This window comes from Athene noctua, chromosome Z (assembly GCF_965140245.1).
Source record: "Athene noctua chromosome Z, bAthNoc1.hap1.1, whole genome shotgun sequence".
Taxonomy (NCBI): Eukaryota; Metazoa; Chordata; class Aves; order Strigiformes; family Strigidae; genus Athene; species Athene noctua.
In genome coordinates this window covers 87,971,555-87,984,349 of record NC_134077.1, presented here as the reverse complement: position 1 = coordinate 87,984,349, position 12,795 = coordinate 87,971,555, and the positions used below count along the sequence as shown (strand labels likewise).

The following is a 12,795-nucleotide window of genomic DNA, read 5'->3' as shown; positions in this document are numbered from 1 at the left end:
GCTCTTCTTTAATTGTAAAAAAAATACAGATTTGAAGAGCCTGTCTTCCTCACGATTACATTATGCTGCCTTAAAAAGAGCGTGACAGCTTTCCTTTCCTGTCTGAAAAAGCACAGCATAGTGCTAACCCTGCCAGTTCAAACTGGCCTTTTCCTAGTGTTATAATACTTAGTAACCCCTTACTTCTACAAACATGGAACAACCATGCAAACTCACACATAAGAAGAAAAAAAAATCTATAAATCTAATAGTAAATAATTTATTGCAATTTCAGAAATACCTCATTGAAGTGAAGGGTGCCATTCAGAGGGGTCAGATCATATCTGGCTGCTTCCTCAAGAATCCATAACACTGTCACTGCTCCTCGTCCTCCTTGACTTCGGGTTACAGTGAGCAACACAACTGCAGCAGAGTCATCAGGTGCCTGAGGTTCCTTCACCGTTACCTGATGAAGAAAGAGAATGAGGAAGTAGATACGGCTGTAGCAAAAGGCACAACACTGACTTGAGATAAACATGAGCAAACATTATCGGTGACAACGTAAAATAAGGATGAGCAAAAATCAATGGGGAGATAACAGACGTAAGGATCGTGTTGAATTAGTCACTCATGTTATTTCTGTATGCCCTATGATTCAAAAAAATTACAATGAGTCACAAGCAAGCACAGCACCAGCAAAATGGAGAGCAGAACAATCAACCATTGACAAGAACTAAAATGAGATAAGTTTCATAATTTCTTTCCAAACTTTACTTTCAGTAATACAGATCATTACAAAACAATTTTAATATTCAAAAGACTACCAAAATTCCTACCTGAGATGTCACGTGTTGTTATTATACTGAATCTTTAACCAAGTAATAAGCAATAGGACAAGAGATACTGGCCTCAAGTTGTGCCAGGGAAGGTTTAGACTAGATATTAGGAAGGATTTCTGTGCAGAAGGGGCTGTTGGGCGTTGGAATGGGCTGCCCAGGGCAGGGGGGGAGTCCCCATCCCTGGGGGGTTGAAGAGTCGGGCTGAGCCAGCGCTGAGGGATCTGGGGGAGTTGGGAATGGTCAGGGTGAGGTTTAGGGTTGGACTGGAGGAGCTTCAAGGTCCTTTCCAACCCAGATGATTCTGTGTGATTCTGTGAATTAAACTGATTCAGTCATGCAGAAATCTACATCTCTGCAGCAGCACTTTCATTGTTGTTAACATCCTACAGAGCTAGATGAAGACAAGCACTAATATGCCTTTCAGTAAGTCATGTGTTCCAGCACAGTGAAGGGTTACCAAAATCAGCTATGTGTCAGTGACACAAGCCCACAATACAGCTTTAGCAGAAAAGAGTGCAATCCAAATCAAACTCACATTCTTTTCTTCAAACCCAAATACTCCAACAGGGGAATCATTTGGTGGAATAGCGACAGTTACCAGGGTGTCCTCCCCAAGTCTTCCACCACCTGTTACCCTCACCAGGGAAATCTTGAATATCTCAAGGAGTTCAACTTCACTGTCATCTATGATTGTAATTTCTATTTCTCCTGTAGCCTGCAGAAGTTGTTAAAAAAAAGAAAGAACAACAAGTTTTCATTTATAATATTCTGTGGATTGCTTGAAAAAATCTGAAATTGAAAAAGGTAAATTTTATCTAATAATAGATAAACACACATTGTTCAGTTGTGCTTATTCCTTATCATATTTGTATATTTACAATAAGATAACAAAACTTCAAGGGTGCTTTTTAAGTCCATTAACATAAATCGTGCCTTTTAAAACCAGCAGACTGCTCTGCTTCGGTACTCCGTAGAAAGTGCAGGAAGACTGTATTGTACTTAAGCCAAAATTCTGCTCACAAAGTGTATTATTCTATTTGCCAAAGACCAGTTCTGTTCAGTGGAAATCAACACCCCTTGTGTACACTAAGTATTGGCGGAATGAAATTTAGAACCATATGTAGAACACAGCTAAGAAAACATACAGGTTTATTCCGAGAATGTATACAGAAAACAGATTATGTTGCAAATTTTCAGCGTAAGAGGCTTTATTTTAGAAACTACGTCTTCACTTTTGGAGGTACCAAAGGCATACAACCCTATTTGGTCAATGTTTATGAACATTCTGCTTTTCCATGTCAAAGAACTGAAGTCAGGAGCATCATTCACACACATAAGGCCATAAATAAAATGTTTTCAACGAAAAGATGTTAAACCCTTAAACTGGTAACCTGGAGACAGCTACACTTTCAGAAAGTGCATACCTGCCCATCTGCAAACGTAAGGTTTCCAAATGATGGTGTGAAGTCTTCAAAGCCAGCAGTTGAAGGAATGGCTTCCCAATACAGAGATGCTGACCCAAACCTCCCAGCCTGCCGAACAACTGGTAGTTTCAGTACATTCTGTGGTGGTGACACCTCATAAGCAGTAACAGCTCCAGTTATACCCTGTAAATTCAACAAGAAACTGATGGGTGTCACATAACTTTTTCTTTTTTTTTTTTTTTTTTTTTTTCATTTTGACTTGAAGGTAAAAATAAAGAAATACATAATCAGTTGTAAATTAGTCTGAATTTAGTATTGACCTTGCTCTGAGCAAAAGTCTGGATTAGATGACCTCCTTTCAGAATATCCTATCACACCAGTTTTAGCAATTCCAGCTCCCTAATAGGTTTCATGTATTAATCATGAAGAACCTTTTAAGAAGGAATTGTTTGTCTGGTATCTGGCCTTTTTAACCAGAACAATTTAGTGTCATAAAGCCTCTTGGAACACTATCAAAACTGGTCTGAAAACACAGACCTTCCCGCTGGAATGCTACTTTAAATATTTTTCATTCAGACCTACTTACCTTTGTAACGTTGAAACTAAATACGCCTCTGGCATCATCATTTTCTTCAATGGTTATTTCAGCTATTTCTAACCCAAGCCTCTTCACGCTTGGGTGACCTCCAGTGGGAGAATCAACCAGTTTCACATCAGTAATATTGATTATAAATCCTTCCTGTAATTCTGGAACATTGTCCTGCAAAAATATTTTTAAATGTAACTTTTTAAATAAAACACAGTAACTTATAATACAGGCAGGATGATGACTACTTGTAGGTTGCTTACTGTTCAAAAATTCTCAGCACTTGGGACCATATAACCAATCTCTTGTTTCACACCATAAGAGAGGTGAAAAAGACTATCTTTTTTTCTGTCTATAAGAAATGTGGCTAGAATTCAGAAACAAGCCAGAACTTGAAAAGCAATACCTCTGTTATTAATGTATTTAAAGAATATACATATTTTTTGCAAAAAAATAATATTTACTGAACTGCAGAACAAATCTGTTGAGGCATGTAAAGTAACATAAATCCTCTGTAAAAACCTGTAACAAGTTGAAAAAACAGCAAGCACCTAAGACATTTATCATTTTTTCCTTTGTCATTACAATGTGTTAATTTTGGGACTACAACAAAACAGATTTGATTCATTCTCAGTGATGAGTACTCAAATGCTTTTGAAAGAGACACCTGCAATTTTTACTAATATACAACCGTCTGATGAGGCAAGAACCCCACCTTAGACAGTTCTAAATCCTACTTCTGGTATAGAAACGGTATCATTTTCCCTTTCCTTAAAAAACATTATTAGCTAAAGTTGTTCGAATACTCACAGGTAAAATAGTGACTACGACAGAAGTTATTGTTGCGTCCTCTGCCATAATGATTGTCTTCTTTTCCAGTACATAATCCTCATTCTCAGTTGCTTGGTTGGCGAGGGGGAGTTCAAAGTTAGGTGCAGAGCTCAGCTGAACCACAATCTCTCCAACAAACCCTTGTTCTCGAACAATTTGTAAAGTAAGAGTAGTTGAACTGATTTGCCCTATAGCAAGGAGGGGAAAAAACATCAAGACGTGATTGTTTTTACCCTTGCCCTGCTTGATTTTCAGCTCACCTAATTGTACTGGAGCTGCTTGTTAGAGCCCACTTCAGTTCTGCTTAGCAACCCAACAATACTTGGATAATTCAATGACTCAGGCAAATGAGCACATACAAGTGGTGTGAAGACACACAACACACAGTGTGTGCATCTGGAAAGCATTTTAAAACGAGATCTAGAGGAAGAATAAAATAATGGAATATTTACAATTTTAAACGCTTGCTACACAAACTGTTACCTCAACATTGCCATTTTTATTCAGTTTTTATTGAAAACTCACATCTGACTGTTTTGCCTGGCCTCTACATACCTAGGAGATAACTACTGATTCTAACACAGAAAGCAGAATTGGAGGCAGTCGCTCCGGCTGTAAATTTTACATTTCCTTCACTCAAGTATTGAAGAAAATGAGATACACTTGTCTCAGTCAGGCTCAGGTCCCTTTTAGGAAAGCAGATTTTTAATTTTTTTTCCAGTAAACCAGCAAACACAACATTTGGCTGGAAGTGCAGAGTTTATGACTGCAGAAAGAAGCAGACAAAAAGCAATAGGCTTTGTCCTTCAGACCAGTTTCCATCACCTATATTAACTAGGTATGACTTCACAGTCTGCACATGTATATGCTTCATTAAAAATATAACATTTAAGGATTGGAAAAGAAACTCTGCAACAAATGAAACCTAAAAACGTGCCTTGAATCCTAACTTCAAAGGATAAATGTTTATAATGTGCATGTACGTGTATGTAAGGAACCAGCAGAATCCCTTCACAGTACTTTCAGGTCCTAAAAAAGGGGCAACACTAATTAACTTTAAAACAGAACTGGGGAGGAGGTTTTATCTGCAATAATATTCTGATGGAAAATGTATTTTTCAAAAATTTTATTCGTTAACATGGACAGAGTATTAAATTGCCAGGAAATGTCAACTGGGTTTTTGAAGTATGAATAGCCCATCAGGCAGCTGCTGGAAAACCACCGGGCTGCAGCGAGTGCCAGAGCCATCAGCTGCCTGGCTCCGGGGCCCGCGGCAGGCCTCCTCTGGACAGACGCCTGGCAGATCCTTTACAGCTCCACGTGGTACCTGGAAGGAAAACTGATATAACCCAATCAAACACGCAGCTGGCAAGCAGAAAAACCCCAATTCAGTTTTCTTGAAATGGAATTCACTCTTGCTCTGCTTCCTTCCTTCCCCTGTCCCACAGAACAAAAAAGCTTCCCTTTTTGACTCAGTTCATGAGAAAAGCCTTTCTCTGTAAATTATTTTAAACAAGATATTAACCCCACTAAATGGGCCAGTTCAGCTTTTTATCTAAATAGAAGTATTTTAAGTATTAGTGATTTTCCACACAAGATGGCAAGATGTGAATAACTTACCCCCTAAACAAAAATGACTGGATAATGTTGATACATGCAATGTGAAATACAGCATAAAATGTAAGAAATGAAGTAGCATAGCTATACATATTTTAACGGATATTTCTGCTACAAATTTTCAACAGGAAAATGCTGATATATAAATAAAATAAATATATATTTTATACATATATAACGAATGTCATAGCTTCAAAAATGCTGACTTTGAAAAACCACATTTTTTTCCCTAAGAATCAAGAAACACACTTACCTTCTGGCTCTGCAACTTGAACAAAGAGAGATTCTGTATGCCACCCAATCACACCGTGTGGAGAGTCACTGGGTAAAATGGTAAGTACAGCCCTGGCCCTTTTGGGATCGATGACAGCTCCTTTTGTGGCATCCTGGACACCCACAGTGGTAACACGGGTGAGCGTGATTTCCACGGTCTCTGAAAGCTCTGCAACACTGTCTGCGAGAATTGTCAGAGTGATGGTGGACAGGGCCTGACCTTCTGAAAACGTAACCTAAAGTTTTAGAGGGAGGGGAAACATCATTAAAAAAAGTGTTATACCAACTGCTTTATTCTGTAAAACTTTATGAATTAAAAATATACACACATATATACATATACACATAAATATACATATATATATAAACATACATATATATGTATGTATAAAATAGAATCACAGAATTCCAGGTTGGAACAGACCTCAAGAACCATCTGGCCCAACCTTTCTTGGCACAAGCACAGTCTAGACAAGACGGCCCAGCACCGTGTGCAGCTGATTCTTAAAAGTGTCCAGTGTTGGGGGACCCACCACCTTGCTGGGGACATTATTCTAGTGGCTGATTGTTCTCAATGTGAAATATTTTCTTCTTGTGTCCAACCAGAATCTCCCCAGGAGTAACTCACATCCATTATCCCTTGTCTTTTCCATGAGACTCCTAAGAAGAGAGTCTCCATCTTGTTTGTAGCCACCCTTTAAGCACTGGAACATGGTGACAAGGTCTCCCCTAAGCCTTCTCTTCTCCAGGCTGAACAAACCCAGTTCTCTCAGCCTTTCCTCACAGGACAGGCTGCCCAGTCCCTTGATCATCTTTGTGGCCCTTCTCTGGACTCTCTCCAGCCTGCCCACATCTTTTTTGTGTACTGGGGACCAAAACTGAACACAGTATTCCAGGTGCGGCCTGACAAGCGCCGAGTAGAGGGGGATAATGACTTCTTTATCTCTGCTGGTGATGCCCTTGTTGATGCAGCCCAGCAGCCTGTTGGCACAGCAGCACACTGGTCACTCATGTGGAGCTTGCTGTCCACCAGGACCCCCAGGTCCCTTTCCAGAGCTGCTCCCCAGCTGGGTAGATCCCAGCCTGTGCTGCACTCCTGGATGATGTTTTCCCAGGTGCAAGACCTTACACTTGTCCTCCTTGAACTTCCTAAGGCCCTTGTTAGCCCCCTCTTCCAGCCTGTCCAGGTCTTCCCGCAGGGTGGCTCTCCCTTCCCAAGTGCCCACGTACCCGCTCAGTTTGGCATCACCAGCAAACTTCATCAGGGTACACCTGATCCCATGATCCACGTCACTTACAGAGATATTAAACAGCGTTGGGCCCAGTATCGATCCCTGGGGACCCCACCTGTGACAGGCTGCCAGTCTGAAAAGGAGCCATTTCCCACCACCCTCTGGGTGCAGCCTGTCAGACAGTTCCCCCCCACTGCACAGACCCCTTGTCCAGACCGTAACACATCAGCTTCTCTAGGAGGAGGCGCTGGGGAGCTGTACTGATTCTTCCCCCTTCCAAGGAGAAAGCCTTGGAGAAATCCAGGTAGACAATGTCCACTACTTGTCCCGCATCAACCAAGCAGGTCACTTTGTCATAGAAGGTAATCGAGTTTGTCATGCACGATTTTCCCTTGGTGAATCCATGCTGGCTTTTCCCGATCACTGCTTCATTTGACTTGGGATAACCCCCAGGAGTTTGCTCCATAACCTTCCCAGGGACTGAAGTAAGACTGATGGACTTATAATTTCCTGGATCCTCCTTTAAACCCTTTTTGTAAGTAGGGGCGATATTAGCCTTTTTCCAGTCTTCTAGGACATCCCCCAATCTCCATGACATGATGGAGAATGGCCTCACAATGACATCAGCCAGCTCTCTCAACACCCTCGGGTGGATAATGTCAGGGCCCATCAATTTGTAGGGGTCAGGCTCCTGTAATAGCTCACATACCAACTCCTCCTTCACTGACGGTGCATCTGTGTTTGCATCGACATGGAATTTTATTCCCAAGGCCGGGTCCAACAGTGCTCGTAAAGACAGGTGGAGAAGATGTTGAGAGCCTTTTCAGTGTTGTTGCTGACTAATTAACTTCCTCTGTTTAACAGTGGGCCAGTATCTTCCTTCTGTTTCAGTGCGATGTTTACATACCCGAAGAACCCCTTCTTATAGTTTTTTGACATTCCTGACCAATTTCAACACAAGCTGAGCTTTTGCTTTTCTAACTGCATCTCTGCAGCACACCCTGGCAATGCCCTTTTAGTTCTCAATGGGTATTTGTCCACTTCTCTATCTCTGGTACACTTCTCTTTTGGTTTTGAGTGGACTCAGAAGCTCACAGTTAAGCCAAGGGGGTCTCTTGCACCACGTACTTCACTTACCTTTGAAGAGGATGAACAATTTTTGTGCTTCCAGGAGAGTGTTCTTGAAAAACTCCCAGCACTCGTGAGCTCCTTTATCCTCCATGAGAGCTTCCAAAATAATTCTTCCCAGCTGAGCTCTGAGTGAGCTGAAATTTGCTCTTCTAAAATCTGAACCCTTCACCGTAGTATTAACCTTCAGTGTGCTCAGCAGGATCCCAAACTCCACAACATCGTGATCACTGCAGCCAAGGCCATCACTAACCGAGATATTACAAAGCAGGTCTTCTTGGTTTGTGAGCAGCAAGTCCAGCAGTGCCTCATTCCCGGTTGGCACATCTAACATTTGTACGAAGAAACCGTCCTCTACCCATTCCAGGAACTTGATGGACGACATGTGAGCTGCTGTATCTGTCCTTCCAGCAAATGACTGGGTAGTTGAAGTCATCCATAAGACCCAGGTTCTGCCGACCTGAAGCTTGCTTAAGTGACCCATATATTGCTTCATTGACCTTACAGTCTTGGTTTGGAGGTCGGTAGCAGATGTTTACTGTAAGATTCCCCTTGGGGACGACCCCTCTGATCTTCACCCAGAGGCATTCAGTAGGGTTTCCACAATTGCTGCAGTTGACTTCTATACATTCAAGGTTCTCCTTAACATAGAACATGACTTCTCCACCTCTTCTTCCCTGACTGTCTTTATGAAACAGCCTATAGCTATCCACCACAATCCTTCAGTCATGTGAGTTGTTCCACCATGTTTCAGTTACCCCTATGATATCATAAATTTCTGACTGGGCAAAGAACTCCAGTTCCTCCTCTTTCTTCCCCAGGCCACATTTATATATAAAAGAAGTGTAAGAAAAAAAAATATGAGACACAGAGAGACAGGTGACAAAGAAACACTTTGAGAAAAATGCAGTGTGGTAAAATAATTTGAAGAGAAGGTCACAAAACAAGAAATAATTTCTCAATCAGAAGCACAGTAATCAGAGAGACCAAATTCCGAGTTGAAAATTATTCTATGATTCCATGGAAAAGAGTCTGGTATAATCAAGCTACCTATAGCTATCCTTTATAACAGGCATTCAACCTAAGACAACTACACTCCAACTTCAGGCAAAACAACTCAGTTGTTTCAAAGTGATCATATATCTTGATTATCACAGAATCACACAATGGTTGAGGTTGGAAGGGACCTCTAAAGGTCACCTACTGCAACAGCCCCTGTTAAGAGCAGGTTCAACCACAGCAGGCTGCTCAGGGCCATGTCAGCCAGGTTTTGAATATCTCCAAGGACAGAAACTTCATAATCTCTCTGGGTAACATGATCCAGCGTTTTACCACCATTACAGTAAAGATTTTTCCTCATGTTTAAAGGGAATTTCCTGTACTGTGCCCACTGCAGACACAGGACACAGCCGAGAAGTATCTGGTTTCACCTTCTTTACTCTTGATATCACGTATGTCTACACAGTTGTAAGATTCTTCCTGAGCCTCTTCCCATGTGCCAGATGCTCCAATCCCTTCATCTTCTTTATGGCTCTTCGGTGGACTCACTCCAGTATGCCCACATCTCTCATACTGGGGAGCACAGAACTAGACCCAGAACGCCAGATGTGTCTCACCAGTGCTGAGTACAGGCAAGGAATCACCTCCCTCAACCTGCTGGCAATACCCTGCCTCAGACCTGTATGCACACACAGTGGCACATGTTCAACTTATTGTCTTGTATTCTATTATTATAATATTGTATTTTATATTATTCAAAATTACCTTTCTTCCCTGAGGTTTCTTGAATAATATATTTAAGACCCTCCCAAAGGTTAAAAAAAGAGGAAGAATCAGTAAACTGCTGACATATGGTCATCAGCATCCTTTCTTCTGCAAATTACTGGGTGTGGTTGGGCTCGAGTTAACTTTCCCCACAGCAGCCCGTATAGTGCTGTGCCATGCATTTTTGGCTGAAACAGGGTGGGTAACACAGCAACTTTTTGACTGTAGCTGAAGAGTGTTCTCACAGCATCATAGGCTGTGGTTGGGCAAGAGGTTGGGAGGGGGCACAGCCCTGAGAGCTGATCCAAACTCACCAAAGGGATATTCCATACAAATAACGTCACGCTCAGCAATAAAAGGTGAGGGTGAGGAGGCAGGGAGGGCACACACACAGGTGACTATTATTGGTTATGGCATTTGTCTTCCAAAGCAGCTGCTACATATACAGAGGATCTGCTTCCCTGGAAGTGGCTGGACATATGTCTGCTGACGGGAAGTACTGGATAAATTCTACTTTTTGCTTTGCTTCGATGTACGGCTTTTGCTTTACTTATTAAACTACCTTTATCTCAAGCTTTTCCACCCTATTTTCTCCCCTGTCCTGCTGAAGAGGGGGAGTAAGAGAGCAACTGGGTGGGGGTTTGGCAACCAGCCAAGGTCAATACACCAAATACAAATATGTCCAAATAGTGATGGCCATATAATACGTATCAAAATCATTGCTAATTGAATAAATGTCTAGTCAACGGTTTTGCTGATTTCTTTTTTTTCTCCCCCACATAAAATGATTGAGAAACACTTTGCCTATCTATACTCTTATTTTTAAATTCAAAGGGCTGACCACTTCATTAGGTCTCTTTCACAAGGAAGATGTCTCTATGAACACTTAGGTTACACCTATGCTGAAGGATAAACAGAATTTTCTGGTGAACTACATCATACCTTTATGTTACCTTTGTGTCTCTTCCTTCCTGCAAACATATGCAGGGAAATCATGTAGCATCCATCTGGAATGCTCAAAGAGTACTTTAATAATTTTAGAATGATTGTTTTGGCATCCTTGATTTCCCCCCTCTGTTGATTTTTCTCTAATTTTTTACCTTACTTCAGACCCATTATTTCCAGGTGTAAAGTTCATTTCTACAGCCTTTTGGCTCTTTTTCCTTCAGCTGTGGCCTGTGCCCACAGGGCTTTGTGTCTTCTACAGACGGCCACCAGATGGAGGCCCTTGACTTCAAGAACCTGGTGTCTGTCGGTTGAAAGGCATACCAAGAATTTTGGTTAGCAGGAAACTCTGGATTTCTACCTGGCTGGAAATCTAAACAGTTTCAGAAACAGAGCCAACAGGGACTTGTGCTATCCTCCTGGGCCACTGAAGCTCTCAGTTGTATTGACAATGTCAGGACAAACAGCAAACTCTCCCTGGTACCCACCTATGCAAATGATTTGACCCAGTATCTGGATCTCACAGCAGGAAGAAAGGAAGATGGGAACAGGATACTACAGATACACATTTCTAATGCCTGGACAGTATTGCAGTATCTGGTTCTAGAAGAGCAAGAGTGATGCTGCAGTTCTGTGTGCCTGCCAGAAGTGCAGGCTGCCAGAACCACAGAAAAGGACCAGGAAGCAGGAATTAACAGAAGGGGCAATCTAAGATGTACCAGCCTTCTCCCTCAGTACATCTGCACCTATTGTCCGGGTGCTTCCTTAATATCAGTGATGTTTTTACGTACCATTCCTGAAGCTGGAAAGACATCACTTATGCTCCCATTAGCAATCCACTCTACTGTAACTCGTCCATACGTTCCTATTAAACGTTCAATATTCAAGGTGATTAAGCTGTCCTGTTCCATTTCTTCAACTTGCTTAAATAAAGAGCTCTGGAAAACATAAAGTGGCAGAATCATAACATTATTTTCTTATAAAGAAAAGTTTCTTTAGGGATCTGGGTATTCAGTGGGGGCCAGTCTACCATTAAATACCTAAATACGTGTTCATTGACTAAATTTATATGTCCTAATTTTCACATGTACTCAATACTCCCAGATTTCATGGATGGAACAATTTAAAATGTCAGGCCTCTTTATCCTGAGGCAAAAAAACCTCAATGTTTTTTATTTAGTTTTTTTGTTGGGGTTTTTTTTGCACGATATTTTATGTCCAAATTCATTGAAACAGATAACAAGTGGACTTTCCAAAGTGAAATATTTTTGCTGCTGTTATTTTACTGTTATTCACCCTCCTCACACAAGTCCAGATGCAATGTTTCATTTCAGTAACGACTCCTGTATTTTATATCTTCAGTAAGTATCTACTATAGCCCTCTCTAGATAACTTCTACAGTGTCTGATGATTTAAGAATCAACCACTCCAAATAATACCTTCAGTCTGACATTATTTTCCAAATGAATTATTTTGTTCTGGCAGACTGGCTCATCTTTTGACATAACCCGATTTGTATCTTTTTCAGGGAAAAAGGACCTTCACATCTGTTTACTTAACGCCCTTATTAACCAACCAGTAGCAACTCTATGATGATATCATATATGTCATCTGAAAACTGAATTTTTAGGTTGTTGCAAAACCAAACTGATAAATCTATGTGTTAATCTAAATGTAAGTGGATTATAAAAATCTCACAATAGGGACAGACTGTGGAACTGATTTTCCATCACCTTGTGTTCTGTATAATCACAGAGCAAAGGCAAATAGATGTTAAAAAACTTCTAACTCAGGTTGTTACAAGACTTTAGAAAAGCAATCCTGTCACTCCAATTTACAGGTTTAGTATGTTTGTGTTCCATTATTCGGAAATTATATATACATACGTTAATGATTTACCTTAGAAGTTTTACCTGAGCAAATGCAATGACTCCGTAGGCATTGTCATTGGAAGGAATAATGATGTTAACAAAACCATGAACACCAATCTCTGCACCTCCCTTAGGGTTTTTCAACCACACTTTGAAGCATTCTTCCTCCTCTGGGATGGTGTCATCCAGGATGTTGACTGCTATCACAGCTTCCATGTCCCCAGGCTCAAATATCAATTCACCTGAACTAGCATAAAAACACACACATCAAATAATTATAAACTGAGGATAGTTGATTAATGAACT

General features: G+C 41.0%; 1 protein-coding gene across 8 annotated transcripts in view; it reads right to left on the bottom strand.

Annotated features, from left to right (window-relative positions):
- Window positions 1–12,795, bottom strand: part of ADGRV1 (adhesion G protein-coupled receptor V1) — a 308,947-nt gene that overhangs the window by 192,385 nt on the left and 103,767 nt on the right. For all 8 annotated transcript variants that reach the window (XM_074932928.1, XM_074932935.1, XM_074932934.1 and 5 more), the window contains 8 exons: window positions 12,532–12,736; window positions 11,410–11,556; window positions 5,530–5,785; window positions 3,639–3,847; window positions 2,829–3,002; window positions 2,243–2,425; window positions 1,354–1,533; window positions 281–445 (listed from right to left, as the gene is read on the bottom strand). In XM_074932928.1, coding sequence (XP_074789029.1) covers window positions 281–445; window positions 1,354–1,533; window positions 2,243–2,425; window positions 2,829–3,002; window positions 3,639–3,847; window positions 5,530–5,785; window positions 11,410–11,556; window positions 12,532–12,736 — 1,519 coding nt within the window. The remainder of the gene's footprint in view (window positions 1–280; window positions 446–1,353; window positions 1,534–2,242; window positions 2,426–2,828; window positions 3,003–3,638; window positions 3,848–5,529; window positions 5,786–11,409; window positions 11,557–12,531; window positions 12,737–12,795) is intronic.